The following is a 17,939-nucleotide window of genomic DNA, read 5'->3' as shown; positions in this document are numbered from 1 at the left end:
TTCTTTCTTTCTTGGTCTCTTCATTTCTTCCTTCAATTTTGATCGGAGTACAGTTGATTTACCATACTGTGTTAGGTCAGGTGTGCAGCGAAGTGAATCAGTTTTAGACTCTTTTCCTACATGGGCCATTACAGGATAGTGAGTGGAGTTTCCTGTGCTGTGCAGTAGGTCCTTAGTTATCTGCCTTATACACTGTAGTGTGCAGTGTGTTTGTGTCATCCCCAATCTCCCAAGCGAATGTGTGTTTCTTTGGTACATGTGCACGTGTAAAACTGCTAGAGAGGGCCAGAGAGAAATGGGTTGGATTGTGGTTTTTTACCACGTCAACATTGAAAAGATAGTGCTTGAAGCTTAAAAGTATTATTACGTTTGGATTGTCAAGTTAATCTGCAAGGAACATTTCAAGAGGAGCAAAAGCATAGGAAATAGTAAGAAATATGTGGTATAATAACGGCAGTTAGCTTTGCTTTGTGGTGTTTTAGTAAGTACAAAGCATTTTGGATAGTTTAACCAGCACGCGCAGAGAACCTTTATGGCAGCCGTATGGTAAAGTAACAATGCTCTGCTTGAAGGTGGCAGCTATGGAAGGAGATGAGAAGGGCCTGATCTCTTAGATGCAGGTAGCCACTGCCTGGTGATACAGCACTGTGTTTGAAGTCAACATCCTGAATCTGTCACTTAGCAGGTGTGGGATCTTGGCAAACCTGTCTTAACTGGGTTAAATGTAGGCAGTTTTTAAAAGTAGGATATTTTCTTCAAAAGGAATTAGGAAATCTTCCTGCAACTATTCATTTTAACAGAGTATCTCTGAGAGCCTTCCACAGAAGTATGTGGATCTTTTATCTGGAGCTGCTGGTCAAAGAGGAAAAAATACGTTAAATGGACAAGTAGAAGGTAAGAACTCTATTTTATAGAAAAGTCATTTGACAGAATGTTGATATAAAATGGAAATGCTGATATATTCTAATAGGCAAAGAAAATCACCTGTCAGATGTGTAGTGAGGTAAAAGACGAGAAAAGGAGGGAAATAGTGTATCTTATCAGGTGTCAGCCACAGATTAAATTGAGAATCATTTAAGGAGCTAAGTTATTTAGCTCCTGGACTTCCTTGGCGGTCCAGTGGTTAGGACTCTGTGCAGTTAAGAGTCTCTAGTGCAGGGGGTGCTGGTTCGATCCCTATTCAGGGAACTAAGGTTCCATTTGACACATGGGCCAAAAAAATAAAAAATTAATTCTGTTTCGAGATACTCTATGACCTAAGGAAGGTTAAAAAAACACGAGGAAAGAGGGAATGAAGGATTAGAGAGACAGAGGGTGTAGGGAGGAAATGAAGGAAAGGAAGCACAGGTCTGTGGGGAAGGGGACAATAAGTAAGATAACTCTTTAGAAAAAGGGAGAGTATTTGATATGGACGATGCATTTGAAGTGAGCTTCCAGCACCAAACGTGTCAGAGAAGAACAGCAAAGCTTTCCCCTCTTCCTCTTTTCCTCATTGTTAGGAAGGCATTCAGGATTGCGGTTCCTGGGCGTACAGAGCTGTGTGTTATCCTCTGTGGAGGAGCACAGGCATAGGTGCTCAGCTGTAAATATTTGCAAATTGGTGTCATAGAAATGTTGCTGCTTGATAGGATGGTGTCACGTAGGCCAACAAAAGAGAACTAGAAAGAAGGAGTGAGCAGGGGGCATGATAGGGAGATCAAGGAACCTACAGCCTGATAGTCCACTGGAAAGTTTCCAACTTGTAATGCAGTTTCACTCTGGGGGGAAGTGTTAGAATGAGGAAGTTGAGGCTAAGATTTCAGGAGAATAAATTAAGTTGAAGTAATATAGAAGCAGACTCTATAGACCAGAGTTTCTCAGATTTTAACTAGTAGCCTGGGGACCTTGTATGAAGTGCACATACTGAGCAGGAAGTCTGAGAATCTGTGTTTCTAACAAGCTCTCTGAGTAGCAAGGGTGTAGCCTTACATTTAGAGAAATCTGGAAGTAGAGCTTTGGAGAGTTCAGGACATAACAGGATAAAGGAAAAACATTATTTTGTTTTTCTTTCTAAACATGTCTATAGCCAGAGGGAAGCAAAGAGTTGAAGTAGCAATTACAGGTGTAAGATACCATTGCTAAGCAAAGAGGGAAAAAGAAGTGGTGGGGATGATCCATAGAAAGAATGTAAAGGGGGAAGAATTAAGACCACAGATCCAGAGATTACCCTTTATAGAGGGAAGACTCTAGTGAAAGGACAAAGGGAGGAAAGTAAGGCCTTAGGGAGGTGAGTTTGGAGTTGAGGAAACTTGAAGGAACTCCTCCTAGATGGCTTCAGTGTATTTGCAATGAGAAGAGATAAGATCATTGTTGCTCCAGAGAATACTGGAGGTGGGAGGGGGTGCTAGAAGTGGGGGAAACTCCAGCCACTCCAAATACCTATCAGGCATCAAAGATATATGTTGTATTGGTATTTGTTATTCAAATTAGATTAATGTGAATATGGGGGCATTGACTTTTTTTGATAGTTGTTTCACAGAACTCCTTTGAAGCAGTAGCATGGTGTACCAAACCAAACTAAGTTTTGAAACAAAACAGATTAATAGGGTTCATTCCCTAAATACTAGAATTGTTAATTTTTGATAAGTACTATACTGATTTTGAAACATGCAAAATTTTTAATATCTTATAATTGTGTGACAGTTAAATTTATTATTTCCTTTTTGATAATTGTATTTCAATATTGAGAACTTATGCATTATTTTCTAGATGTGTCTTATATACCTTCTTGCATGATTGGATCGAGAAACTTTAAGATGGCTAAACTAGAGGAGCCAAGACATGTAGGCATACCAGTAGCCCACATGGGTATGAAACAAAGTGAATATTTTTATGAACCATTATTCTACAAGTGTGTATCCTAGCTAATCAGTTCATTACTCTTTCTCTGATAAGAAATGAATTATGCATTCAGTTGAACTGTCATCCCAGCTGTACACTTCTTAAATGACTGGACAGATTGAAGAACATGATAAATACTTGTAGTATAATGGTGGAAATGATACTGCTGTATTGCATTCAAGATAATGCTGTTGCATTTTCCCATCTACTTTCACATTTATCTTCTTGGGGTCATGATTTATTCTTCTGATTAACATCACTTTTCTCATCAGTCGGCATGTTCACATTGGTCTGTGTCCACTTTAATATTTTATAAAGTCATTGAAAATGTAATGTTACTTTTGAAATCTTAACTGCATGTTTTGTTAAACCTTTATTTCTATTTTTTCTTCACTCTCTATAGTGGATTCATAGTCTGTCTTGCTGGTGTCCTAACATCCCCCTGAAAACAAGACACTGAAACCGAATGTATTCACTGCCAAGGCTGAGCACAAGGATTTCAGCTCAGTACTAACTCTGCATGAATGTAGAGCTGGCTTTCATATTTACATGTAATTAACTCTTATGTCCCTTTTGCCTTTTAGATTCTCCTGAGAAATATCCTAACGTGAAGGTAAAATCGTTTATGTTTTTATCTTGAATTATGAACTGTGGATTGTATCAAAGGTACATTATTTATTAATCAACTTGTTTCCAAACCCATTCAGCCTGCATTCTTAGTGAAAGATTCTGTTCCTAGTAAAACAGTCGGAATGAAGGATTTACAAACATCTAGTTCAGGTAAATTTTGCAATACACACGTAACTCTGAAAAGAGGGAAACTGAAGTATTTGAAATGCTCAGTCTTCATACTGCTGACTTTTTTTTGCAAATTTAATTGAAGCATTTGACATACATAAGGCATATGTTATTATTGGTATCCATGTTTTAAAAAAAAAGATAGGTACAAGCATAAGAACAAGAAATTTTTAAAATGTAAACTTGAACTCAATATGTTTCTGTATATGTTTCGATACCCTGAAGTTCTCAGTTTGCAGTCTGTATACTTCTTAGGGATTCCCAGAAGTTAATTATTAGATCCTAAGATTTTTCCAGTGTCCAGAAATGCTTATTTGAACTCTGACCTTTACCTAGAGTAAAGCTTCTCTTGCTAATATATCAGTTGTATTTCAGCTTATAATTATTTCATTTTAGTGTTGTTACACAGATGAATGTAGGCCAGCCAGATGTTTTGTTTAGCAGACTTTGTGTGTGTGTTGTTTTTGTGGTATCTTTGATTATTAGAAGTAGGGGAAGTACTCATACTTTAATGACTTTTTGATAGACATAATCTTTTAAAACAGTGATTCTGAAAGTTTTGGCTTTAGGATCCTTTTATACTTCTAAAAATTATTGAGAATGCAACGGAACTTTTGTTTTAAGTAGGTTGTATTTATTGATGTTCACTGTATTGGAAAACAAAGCTGAAAAACTTAAAATACAAGAACACAGAATCATAATGGCTAATTCCATTTGTCATTTGAGTTATAATATCACATATCGTGTCTCTGAAGAACTCCACTGTGCACTCAGAAGAGAATGAGAATGGAAGTAACATTTAGTGTTGTTGTGAAAATAGTTCTGATCTCTTGGACCCCCTGACCCAGTGGGTCTCTGGACTTCAGGGAGTCTCAGGGCACACTTGAGAACCACAGTTTTAAACTGTTGAAGTGGTTAGATGTGAAATGATAAAGGGGACCTTGAGTTGAAATGGGGTTTAAAGTTTCACTTTTACATTTCTTGCTTGTTTCTTTGACTTCTCTTAAGAAATTCAGACCTGACAGCTTTTTTTGTTTTTGAAGCAAACATTTTTGTGTTGTATTCATTCTTGCCTCATGGTGCTCTGTGCTCTTTGGATCCAGTGTGGTCCTCGACTTATCCTATTTTCACGTGGAAACAATTAGTCACACACAAGCCTATCATTTCTTATATAAGTTTATGATGTTTATCCAAGGCTTAAAAAATGGGTTCTGAAGATATTGATACATTGAGAAAAGGCTGTCTCATTGTAATTAAAATTGGTGGTAGTGGTGTTCAGTCGCTAAATCGTGTCCAACTCTTTGTGACCCTATGGACTGTAGCACGCCAGGCCGCCCTGTCCCTCACCGTCTCCCCAAGTTCGCCTAGTCATGTTCACTGAATCAGTGATGCTATTCAACCATCTCACCCTCTGCTGTCCCCTTCTCCTCCCCTCAATCTTTTCCAGCATTAGGGTCTTTTCCAGTGAGTTGGCTCTTCACATCAGGTGTCCAAAGTATTGGAGCTTCAGTTTCAGCATCAGTCCTTCCAGTGTGTATTCAGGGTTCATTTCCCTTAGGATTGACTGGTTTGATCTCTTTGCTCTCCAGGGACTCTCAAGAGTCTTCTCTAGCATCAGTTCTTTGGCACTCAGCCTTCTTTACGGTCAAACTCTCACATCCCTCTGTGACTACTGCAAAAATCATAGCTTTGACTGTACAGACCTTTGTTGGCAAAGTGATGTCTTTGCTTTTTAATACATTGTCTTGGTTTGTACCATTAATTAAGGTAGTACCATTCAATAAAAGTGTTTTTAAAACCATGGTCTCTAGAACACACAATATTGTCATGCATAATTAAATGTAAAATAAATGCCATAAATTTTGTTAATAAAATATTTGTATGTTGAGGAAAAATAATTATTAATAAAGTTCTTATGGAATACAGAATATGTAATAGAGACTGAGTGAATCAAAGTAAGTAATACTAGAAAATTAGCAAGTAGAAAAAATGAGACACTAGTTAACGTCTCTTCATGAATGGCAGTGAAGTGTAAGATATAATAAGCTCTGAAGGACTACTGAGTTTGAGGGGAGAGGAGGACATGGAACTAATTCTCTGAAGTAAGACTGTACAAGTTAGTCAGAGTAGTATTCTTATTGACATTCTAATAAATGGAAACTGTTTTCAGATTTTTCAGATTCCAATTCTCCTAGTTTGAGCCTCAATAATGAGACTTACAAAGAGCGGGGCATTTAAAAGTTGATCAGTGTTCACCGGTGTCACAGTCAATGACCAAAAATCAGTCAGCATCCACAGAATTTGGACAGATGACTGTAATAGATAAAAGATGACTTTTGGAGCGGTGTTTCTGGGGAATTACACGCTCCATGACCTGTGCCAGTTTCAGCTGCCAGAAAACAGAAAAAGCAAACAAGGTAACGCAGAAGCCCAGGGCACCCAGCTGTGGGCCACCTGGGCACGGCCTAACCGTTATTCTTACGGTTCCAAATTAGATTTTGTGGCAAAACCTACCTTGTGCTGACTCCTTTTATGCAACCTACAGCCAAGCAATACCTCTTAGCGAGGTGTTTGCATTCTCCCTCTGACCGTAGTAATACAATAAATACAAAGAGAGTTAGGAGAAAGTAAGTTTGTTTAGCCTAGTATTTAGCATACACCTGACAGTGGGTAGCAGGATTATATTTAGAACTCTGGGACCAGTTGGGAGACCCAGGTAGACATCTAGAGATTGCCTTCTCAAAATGTAACTTCATAGCAATATTGAAGGAGTACTGTATCATTTAAAAGCAGTATATAGAAAGTCAATTCTGATTCTACTAGGATGCCCAGGCTATTGAGTAACCATGTCTAACATGTGTTGTTCATAAATACCAATTATTTTAGCACCTTTAATCTGTCATATAATCAGAAATCATATACTGTTTCTTTTTTTCACACCTAGTTTTTTCTTTTCTATCCTCACCTATAGGGTTAACTTTGCATTTATAAAAGATTCTCAGTTATTTCCTAGAATAGTGACTACAAGCTATAAACTCAAAGTGTTTTGTTTTGTTTTAATCTATAGAAGTGACTTGTTTGCCCTTGTTTCTCCATTAGCTTGGTATGTCCACGAAACACAAATTCAGATAAAACCTATCCAGTCCCTTCAACAAAGGAAGATGTGAAATAGGAAAACTACAAAATAAATAGAAGCAACGTCAGACCGTTCATGTAGATGGTTTCTCATCTCAGTCGATACCTTTTAGAAAGTAACCAGCAGAGTCTACTTCAGGGCCCCCGGATTTGTATGTTTATTCATTTCATAATGATTTATTCTATACTGGACTCAGAACATTTTATATCCTAAATATTTCTGGAAATGCTCCCCCAGTTCAGGCCTGCATCACCTTTGTTTTTTTCCATTAATAATGCCTTCAGATTCATCTCCCTCCATTTGTTTGTATGCCCTTCAAATTCATTCCTCTTGTAGCATTTAGAGTCACCTCTCTCAAAAGCAAGTGTGACTGTGAACCGCTCGTCAAATCACAGTAATGTCCAGGCATCATAAAGTGACACATGAGGCTTTCATAATCTGACTTCTGCCTGACTCTTCATGTCTCGCCCTTTCTGTCGTCTGCTATGGAGTTCTGAATTGCTGGTGATGCCCTCCTGACCTGTCCCTGTACTTTCTCAGATATTCACCCTGTTGAGTGTGTGCTTCTCTCCCCGTCTTGTTACAGCCTTGCATGCCTTCCCTCTCCTTCCCTTGGACTGTGTAAGTCTCCGCTCAGGCATTATCTCCGGACATGTTTTATCTACATTTTTCTTTAAACTCCAGAGTCTAGTACAGAGCAGAAAGCTGATAAATAATTATTGAATAAAATAAATAAGGACTAAAAAGTGATTTTTAAGAGCTTGTCCTATGCAGTTTAGGAGCCAAGAAGATAGACATGTGAAAAAATAATTTACAATTCAGGTGATGAAGATACACTAGAAAAATCTATAAAGTACTAAGGTAGCTATAAGGAAAGGGATACCTGTTTATCTGAGGAAAGATAGCTGTAATCAAGGACAACTTCACAAAACAGGTTGAGTCTTAAAAGATGAAAAGTAATTTGTCAGAAGAGTATAGGTAGCATTTCAGATTAAGGAATTGATAAAAGCATAAAAAGTAAGAGGAATTTTGTAAACCATGAATAATGTTGCAGTTGAAACTTGGCATGTTGTTAAAAAGGTACTGTTAGGAAGTAGATAAGAGAATGTATTGTGACTTTATATGTCTGTCCTGTATTTTGAAATTTTGTTTGGTTTCTGATTGTTTTCTTCATTGATGTTTGGATGATATTGTGAATGAATCTTTGAGCTGTTTGTGTGCCCGTATCCTGGTGACATCTGGTATTTTCCAAATTGTTTGTTGAAATTTTAGATCGTTGAAAGTATGTCTTAAAGAAGTAAATATTCAGTTGAAGATTAAGATTGATTTAAGATGTCATTTGATACAGTGTTTTAAATCTATGTTTTAAATAAAGATTATTGTCTTTTATCTAAATATTCTAAATAATTTTAACTAAACATACAGATTTGTCAGCAGAACTAGACTTAGAAATGACATCAGAGGAAGAAGAAGAAAAACCTGTTGGAGATGAAAATAACCATTCCCAGGTATGTAAAAATGCAAATTTAAATTTCTGGTTTAATACTGTTTCCTGTGCTTCAACAGCATAATACAGTGTGTGACAGAGGTCATAACAAATAAAATTACCTTTCAAAATTAGCCTTTTAGAATCAATAGATAATAATTTAATAGTTTTTATGGCACCTGAATTATTAAGGTTAGAATCTTAATATTGTTAGAATTTATTATACTTATAGTTTGTTTTTGGAATTAAGGGAAAAAAATTTCCTGACTATTGTTTACTTCTTCCATTTTTATAACTTCATTGCATGATTATGAAGATGATATCAAATACTGAATTGTAAGAGTAAACAGTTGAAATTATGAACAATATGACAATGATGATCCCTGACCTAGATACATGTAGGGAGAAATCATTCCCAGTGGTTCAGGGTTTTCCATTTAAATTGCCAGTCAGTGATGCCAAGATGAAAGAGTCATTCTGTCTGTGATCTTGGCGTAATTGATTAGGGATGTACATTCAGGGAGAGAGTGGGGTCATAGAATTAACCCAGTTACCTATTAAGAGAATCAAAGCTTCCAGATTGGACCTTTGTTGTTAGGGCACAAATAATAACTTTCTAATTTATCTCATTTTGGGGTGAGAAATCAATAAATATTACAAAAAATGCTTTATCCACTTTCATTGGTGGATATTAGAATATAATATAACTGAATGTAGGGGCTTCTTTGGTAGCTCAGCTGGTAAAGAATCCACCTGCAATACAAGAGACCCCAGTTCATTTCCTGGGTCAGGAAATTCCCCTGGAGAAGGGTTCAGCTACCCACTCCAGTATTGTTGGGCTTCCCTGGTGGCTCAGATGGTAAAGAATCCACCTGTAATGTGCGAGACTTAGGTTTAATCCCTGGGTTGGGAAGATCCTCTGGAGGAGGACGTGGCAACCTACTCCAGGATTCTTGCCTGGAGAATCCCCATGGACAGAGGAGCCTGGTGGGCTACAGTCCTTAGGGATGGAAAGAGTCAGACATAACTGAGCACACACATAACTGAATGTAAGCAGGTAATATGTATTGATGAATAACACTATCATAATATATAATTTGCATTAAAATTTAGGGATTTGTTCCTATTTCTGATTGTTGTTGTTTGATTTTGGCTCCTAGTAATATAAAGTTTATCTGTTTTGCATGTATGAGTCCTTAAAAAAAAAAATCTTATAAATGTGCTGTAGGGACTCTCTATTTAAGATACAGTGAGGTGAAATATTTTTAAGTGAGGAAGCCTTTATAACATTAAAAATCACCTAATTAATTTTTGGTAGGTTTAACATATATAAATTACTTAATTCAAACAGTGACAAAATTGGGTTTGTGAGTTCATGTTTTTCCCCTATTTTAGGCTAAGGCAAGTTATTTTTCACTTCATACTTGTGATCCAGTGATTTGTGAGTAGCTAAGCATAGATTAAGAAATTTAAGAGTTAAATTTTAATAAATTTTAGATTTCCAACATGGATACTTCAGGATGTTTTTAATGACAAATACATGTAGTTCCTTCCCTTTATGTATTTAATAACAAATTTAATAACAATAAAAATAAAATTAAAAATAGAATAAACAATATAAAACAAAAAAATAAAAAATTTAATAACAAATACATGTACTCCCTTCCCAATACATGTATAAGGCTTCCCTTGTAGCTCAGCTGGAAAAGAATGTGCCTGCAGTGCAGGAGACCTGGGCTCGATTCCTGGGTTGGGAAGATCCCCTAGAGAAAGAAAAGACCGTCCACTCCAGTATTCTGGCCTGGGGAACACCATGGTCTGTATAGTCCATAGGGTTGCAAAGAGTTGGACACAACTGAGTGGCTTTCACTTTAACTTTCACATGTACTCCCACGTATTCTTTAATCCTCACTTGCAGATGTTTCTTTTGAGACAGACTTTTCCATTATGTTGTTTACTAAAATGTAGTAAGTTTTGACGCATGTGATTTTGTCACATAGGTAGTATAAACTCCCACCCCCAAAAAATTATCTCCAAAGGAGAAAACTGAGTTTTGAGATGCTGTGCGATTTTTCTTCCTTCCAGTAATAGATTTTTAAATTTCTTTAACAAATGCTTGATAGCTCTTTTGTGTAAGAAGTGCCTTGACTGAGTTTTAACAACAGACACAAATCTGTAGGTATTCTCCTTTAAAAGAAAAAGGAGATCAGCCCTGTCCCCAGCTAAGGCATTAAGTTACTTGGGCAAGATCACGCTTTTAATTTATCTGATTCATTTAATGAATTCATTTGGTAATTTATTGGATTCAGGGTTACAGAATTTTATCATCTCTTTTGGTGCCATAAAATGCTAGGGAATGCCACTTTTAGGGGCATTGAAGAAATCATTTAGTTTATCTTTGTGTATGATGTTAAGAAGGGTTCTAATTTCATTCTTTTACATGTAGCTGTCCAGTTTTCTCAGCAGCATTTATTGAAGAGGCTGTCTTTGCCCCATTGCATATTCTTGCCTCCTTTGTCAAAACTAAGGTACCCATAGGTGCATGGGTTTATTTCTGGGCTTTCAGACTTGTTCCATTGGTGTATATTTCTGTTTTTGTGCCAGTACCATACTGTCTTTATGACTGTAGCTTTGTAGTATAATCTGAATTCAAGAAGGTTGATTTCTCCAGCTTGATTACATTAAAATGGATTAAAGACCTAAGTGTAAAACTAGAAACTATAAAACTCTTAGAGGAAAACATAGGCAGAACGCTCAATGACATAAATCAAAGCAAGATCATCTGTGACCCACCTTCTAGAGTGATGGAAATAAAAACAAAAGTAAACAACTGGGACCTGATTAAACCTAAAAGCTTTTGCACAGCAAAGGAAACTATAAGCAAGGTGAAAAGACAACCCTCAGAATGGGAGAAAATAATAGCAAATGAAACGACTGACAAAGGATTAATTTCCAAAATATACAAGCAGCTCATACAACTCAATAGCAGAAACACAATCCAATCAAAAACTGGGAAAAAGACCTAAATAGACATTTCTCCAAAGACGACATACAGATGGCTAACAAACACATGAAAAGATGCTCAACATCACTCATTATTAGAGAAATACAAATCAAAACTACAATGAGATATCACCTCACACCAGTCAGAATGGACATCATTAAAAAGTCTACAAGCAATAAATGCTGGAGAGGGTGTGGAGAAAAGGGAACACTTGCACTGTTGGTGGGAATGTGAATTGATCCAGTCACTATGGAAGACTGTATGGAGATTCCTTAAAAAACTAGGAATAAAACCACCATATGACCCAGCAATCCCACTCCTAGGCATATACCCTGAGGAAACCAAAACTGAAAAAGATGCATGTATCCCATCATTCATTGCAGCACTGCTGCTATAATTAGAACATGGAAGCAACCTAGATGTCCATCGATAGATGAATGGATAAAGAAGTTGTGGTTCATATACACAATGGAATATTACTCAGCCATAAAAAGGTATGCACTTGAGTCAGTTCTAATGAGGTGAATGAATCTAGAACCTATTATACAGAGTGAAGTAAGTCAGAAAGAGAAAGATAAATGTTGTATTCTAACACATGTATATAGAATCTAGGACAATGGTACTGAAGAATTTATTTACAGGGCAGCAGTGGAGAATCAGACATAGAGAATAGACTTATGGACTTGGGGCAAGGGGAAGAGAGGGTGAGATGCATAAAAAGAGTAACATGGAAACTTACATACCATATGTAAAAAGATAGCTAATGGGAATTTGCTGTATGGCTCAGAAAACTCAAACAGGGGCTCTGTGTCAATCTAGAGGGGTGGGATGGGGGCAGATGAGAGGAAGGTTCAAAAGGCAGGGGATATATGTATAACTTTGGCTGATTTATGTTGAGGTTTGACAGAAAACAACAAAATTCTGTAAAGCAATTTCATTCAATTAAATAATTTGAAAAAGAAAGAAAAAGACAAAAAAAAGCATTTAACCTTTCTTGGTTTTACTCCTATTTCTGGTAAATAATGGGGCTACCATAGATAATTATTTCTATACCCTCTAGCTATAACGTTTGATGGTTATTGAATGTGGAATTGGGAAGCATTACTTATATTCCAGAATTCCACACTAACAACTCATCAGTTTCACTCTGCTCCTTGTGTTTTGGTAAACTTTGGTTCGTATATTTTAGTGAACACCATCACTTTTTGGTTATATCCTGGATCCAAATGAACAAAGAAATGTAAAAGGCAGTGGGGAAAGAATGGCTTTAGTGTTTTTGAGGCACTAAGGTGTCACATCCTCTAAATCTGGCTGTTTAATGGAAAATCCAGGTGGTAAAGACTGAAGACGACAGATTTTGTGTGTTTTGTCTTTTTATTTCTCTGTCTCTGCCAGTTAGCCGGGGAAGACTGGGGATGAATAATTGCATCATCTTAAGAAAGCCTTTTTTGAAATTTTGGGAATTTGGTTTCTTTTCGTTAAACAAGAAGAAGTAGGATTTACAAATATTTCAGTGACTTGTTAGTGATAAAGTAAGCACAAAAAGATTTTTTTTATCACTTAAAATCAGGCCAAACCCTGAGTCAAATAATACAATTAATGAAAACAACCCCAAAAAAGATGTTTATAATTAAGTAACAGAATTTCTTAGTGTCAAACTTTCATTAAAGGTTGAAGAAGAAAAGAAGAAGCACAAAAGTAGTGAAGTGGAAGTATCAGACAATGTATGTGATACTGCTGATGAGAGTGGATTGATTCAGCAGAGAAAGAGTGGAGGAAACAGCAGTCAGGAGTTTGCTGCTATGGAGAATGAAGGTTCTGATAGGTAAGCCTATTTAACAGCAGGTCATTTGTTATTTTTATGTGAAATAAGTTTGGATGTGAGAGTTGGACTATAAAAAAAGCTGAGTGCTGAAGAATTGATGCTTTTGAACTGTGGTATTGGAGAAGACTCTTGAGAGTCCCTTGGACTGCAAGGAGATGCAACAAGTCCATTCTAAAGGAGATCAGTCCTGGGTGTTCATTGGAAGGACTGATGTTGAAGCTGAAACTCCAATACTTTGGCCACCTGATGTGAAGAGCAGACTCATCGGAAAAGACCCTGATGTTGGGAAAGATTGAGGGCAGGAAGAGAAGGGGACGACAGAGGAGGAAATGGTTGGATGGCATCACTGACTCAATGGACATGAGTTTGGGTAAACTCCGGGAGTTGGCGATGGACAGGGAGGCCTGGCATGGTGTGGTTCATGGGGTCGCAAAGAGTTGGATACGACTGAGTGACTAAACTGAACTGAACTGAACTGAGCTAATGGTTGTGATTATCACATTTTATATTTTGCTAGAGATAAAGTTATTTTTATTTTTTTGTCCTTTAGACATAATACTAAAGTTAATTTCTTAACATACAACCATATTACAGTATTAGAGTATTCTGAATTTGACTGCCTACTTGCCTTTACCAGTGTGTGGATATTTATTTAAATATTTAAATATATTTTATGTCACTACTTAACATCTCTTCATTTCAGTTTGAGGACTTCTTTCAGCATTTCTTATGAGACAGGTCTAGTGGTGAGGAACTCCTTCAGCTCTTGTTTTTCTGGGAAAGTTTTTATTTCTCCTTCATTTCTGAAACATAACTTCTGGATAGAGTATTCTTGGTTGGCAGGTTTTTTTTCTCATATCACTTTGAGTATGTCCATGGTTAGAAGCCAAATTGTTGTTGGTGGCAGGGGAACTGATGAAGTACTGGTCTTTCAGCCATAATGCTGAAATCACCCCATCATGTGGGTGGTTTAAAAGTAAACTGCCTCACCGCCCCCGCCCCCACCACCAAATATTTCCTTGATTTTTTCTTTCATGGTATATGTGCCGCATGTCATTTAAAAAGTTGCCCAAATTAAGCGTTACTTTTTTTTTTTTTGAGTTTTTTTTTTCTTTTTGGCTGCACTGGTTCTTTGCAGCTGCAGTGCTTGGGCTTCTCAGTGTGGTGGCTTCTCTTGATGCTGAGCGTGGGCTCTAGGGTGCTGGCTTCAGGAGTTGTGCCGCACGGGTTTAGTTGCCCCGTGGCATGTGGGATCTTCCCGGACCAGGGATCAAACCAGTGCCCCCTCATTGGCAGGCAGACTCCTAAGTACTGGGCCATTAGGGAAATCCCTAAATTAAGCATTATTGTATTTAAAAGCAAAACAGAAAGTATCGTAAATCTAATTATGCCTCCCATGGGTAAGAGTCACTGTGTTTAGGCAGGGAACTCTAGGTTTCCAGTGTAGCCCTTGAGGTTCTTCCCAGTGTCTTTCCAAAGATGCACCTCTCTGCTTTCTTTCATGTGTTTCGTAATTTTCCTTCCAGGTTCCCAGGAAACAGCCTAGATGCCACGTGCCTGATCTTTGTGCTCCATATTCTAATCTCCAAGTAGAATGATTTTCTCCCTTTTTTCTTCTTTGTAACCTTCTCTCTTCACTTCTTCTGTAAAGCCTTCCTTATTTCACTGATAACTTTCATATATCAACCCTTACATATCACATCATATCATAATTGTATATCTGTCTTTGAGGCAAGAATTTGTGTTTTCTTGCATATGGTTGGTACTTAATAACTCTTTTGTGAATTAATCAATGATTTAAGATGGGTAAGAGTAGGAATTTTACAAGAATTGCTTTTTTATTCTTTATCAGTTGAATTATTAGAAAACATTGGCTTTTTTGTGGATTTTTTTAAAGTAGCGATCCTGACGTGCATAGGAAGGAAGTAAAGAAAAAGGACAATAGCAAATGGACACCAGAAGGATGTGTGACTGCACCAATATTTGAAAAGACCGATTCACTGACTGGTGGTTTGCTGCATGTTAATGATGACAGCATTTTAAGTGAAGTGGATCAGGATGATGACAGGTAATATCTACAAATTCTTTATTTCTAGAGGAAGAAATAAGCACTGAATACTTCTGGAAATGGAGCAGCATAGTATAGTGTACAGGCCAAGACAAGAGATTCCTCAACTATAGTGGACAAACACTGCTGAAAGATTAAAGTGAGGACCAGTGCTTTTGGCCAGAAATTGTTTCAGTGAATAGTCTCCTTGAAAGCTGGACTGTAGTGAATACATGTAAACAGCCCTGTAGGGAATATTTGCTGGGACAGGCAATAGAGAACTAGATGGTAACTGAAGAGAAATGTGGAGTTCAAAGGAGTTTCTTGTTTTATGTTAAGATGGGAGCTTTTAGAGTATGTATGCTGTTAGAAATGAGCCAGCAGAGGACGTGTTTATTGAGTTTAATCTTGTTTGCATTTCCAATATTAGAAAGCTTATTGATTGTATGACATTATCTTTAAAATATTACAGTAAACTAATTGTACGTAATACTTCTGTTATATATAGTTTTAGGGTAAGGGCTTGTCTTTTGGTTCTGAAGTGTAATATTCCTATGTAATTGCATGTGTGGATGATTAGTTCAGTTAATTCTATCCTACATAGATTTTTAAAAATTACATAATCATGAACTTACAAACACTTAGGCTATACTGAATAGGATTTGATCATTCCTTGATGATTCTAGTTGATAGTAACATCGTGAGTAGCTATGATTTTGTAAGGTACTCTGAAACATTACATCATATCAACATCATAGTTGTTTATAGATTCTAAGGAAAAGGGAAAAACTTTGTTTATATTCAACAGAAAAAAAACTACTAACAATCTTTCACAAATTATTAATTTTGGTTTATAAAGTTCTAAATTAGAAAAACTATGCTTCCCATAGTAAGAGTGTTATTAACACGTACTGTGTGCTCAATAAGTGTATATCAGATACATGAATGAACAGCAGAATGGTTGAATGAATGCCTACTGATAAATTTCTTTACAAAAGCAAGTGTTTAGTGAAAGTATATTTCCAGTATTGCCTACCTCTAAAGTCTTTTTATTTTTTGAGAAACATGTGTTAAGATTCAGAAATTATTATTTATAGTTACAACTGGACATGGAATAATAATATAGATTCATTTGCTATCATATTACTTAAGAAGACTTATTTAAATACTACTTTGTCAGCATATTTTCAAACCGCAGTGTTGAAGCCAGATTTCCTGAGTTTGAACTCTGGGTCTGTTGTGACCTGCTGTGTGGGCTTGGGCAACTTACTCAGCCTTTCTGTGCTCCGTTTCTTCCTATGTAGAGGACCTAATGTATTACCTACCTCCCAGAATGTCTGTGAGGATTAAAATGCCGTTAAGACATATAAAGTGCTTATAATAATGCATAGCAGTTGCATAGGAAGTCCTCAGAAGGCTAATATCATGGTTATTAAAAATGGGTTTCTTTCTTATAAGGACTTAAGGAATACTTCCCAGGTAGGTTTTATTGCTGTAAAACATAGTTCTTATTGAAAATAACAACTGCAGGAAATCCTGGTATACTGGTTCCCTTCACATAATGCAAGTAATGTTATGTTTTTCCTTTTATGTTTTTCCTTTTCTTTGATCTAAATTAAATGCTTTATTAGTATTATAAATGTAGTTTGTTTTTCCTTTAATGTTACTCTTTTTTGTTGTTTTAATGCTTTTATAAAAAACTACTTACCAATGCAAATGCAAAGATTTTATATAAAAAACAAAGTTTAGGTATTTGCATTTTTAAGTATTTAATATTAGCCTGAAAAGAATCATTTGTTTTTTTAGGCCTGCAAAGAAAACATCTAATGAAAATAACAAGGTATAGTCAAAAAGTTAACTATAAAAAATATTTTCCTAGTAAAAAACACTTTGTAAAAGGAATAGTAGCAAAATATAAAATGTTCCTTTGTTGTAGAGACATTTACTTGGACAACTTAATTTAGAAACACTATTGATAAAATTATCCTTTTGATAAAAAAAACTGTCCTTTTAAAAAGTGTCTGTTTTTGCTTTAATGATGAGATATTTATCACCTTTGTACAATTAGTATGTTCTGTAAATATTTTAAGGACATTATGAAATAGTATTATTTATGTGTAGGTCAAAGAACAAATTAATTCTGTGGATGACCTTGATGACTTAACTCAGTCATCTGAAACAGCTTCCGAGGATGGCGAGTTGCTTTACTATAAGAATTCCATGTTGCTAATTGAACAACTTGACACGGGGTGTAAAGGTAGGACTGCAATGTAAATATAAATACAATGCCTGTTTGTGTAAGGTGTAGTAGTAATCTTTGTACACCTTGTCTAGTACTGCTCTGGAGCCAGGGATGTGTTACAGTGCTGTGCATCTCAGAAGTAGATTCTGTATTGAAAGAACATGAACGTGAGTGGATACTCTGCGCCACAGGCCTATGATCATTCTCACTCACTGTACCTTCTGTTGACTCTTCTTTCCTGTGCCTTCACCCAAGGTCAGGTTAGCATCACTTTCCTCCTGGAATAACTGAAATAATCTCAGAACTTCTTTCCCTGCCATTCTACCTCCCGGAACCTCAGTCCACACAGCAACTACAATTATTATCTATTTTTAAAAATTCAGATCTCATCCTGTTACCCCTTTGCTTGAAGCCCAACTGTTGCTTCTCTTTGCTTCATGGTTAAAGGTCACAATTGTCTAGTTTCATCTTGTTTTATTTTTTACCCTTCTTTCCACATGAATTTTAGCATCAGCGTGTCA

General features: G+C 36.5%; 1 protein-coding gene across 4 annotated transcripts in view; it reads left to right on the top strand.

The window, feature by feature from the left end:
- The window catches only part of ANKRD26 (ankyrin repeat domain containing 26), a 67,782-nt gene that overhangs the window by 23,669 nt on the left and 26,174 nt on the right, over positions 1-17,939 (top strand). For 2 of the 4 annotated variants that reach the window (XM_061435799.1, XM_061435802.1), the window contains exons 12-20: positions 801-894; positions 2,749-2,847; positions 3,465-3,493; positions 3,588-3,660; positions 8,240-8,322; positions 12,975-13,129; positions 15,027-15,197; positions 16,983-17,016; positions 17,298-17,433. In XM_061435799.1, coding sequence (XP_061291783.1) covers positions 801-894; positions 2,749-2,847; positions 3,465-3,493; positions 3,588-3,660; positions 8,240-8,322; positions 12,975-13,129; positions 15,027-15,197; positions 16,983-17,016; positions 17,298-17,433 — 874 coding nt within the window. The remainder of the gene's footprint in view (positions 1-800; positions 895-2,748; positions 2,848-3,464; positions 3,494-3,587; positions 3,661-8,239; positions 8,323-12,974; positions 13,130-15,026; positions 15,198-16,982; positions 17,017-17,297; positions 17,434-17,939) is intronic. The other 2 variants (XM_061435800.1, XM_061435801.1) reach the window with 2 other exon arrangements.

The sequence above is a fragment of the Bos javanicus genome, chromosome 13 (genome assembly GCF_032452875.1).
Source record: "Bos javanicus breed banteng chromosome 13, ARS-OSU_banteng_1.0, whole genome shotgun sequence".
NCBI lineage: Eukaryota > Metazoa > Chordata > Mammalia > Artiodactyla > Bovidae > Bos > Bos javanicus.
The sequence above is the reverse complement of the archived record's forward strand: the minus strand, read 5'-3'. Positions and strand labels throughout refer to the sequence as shown.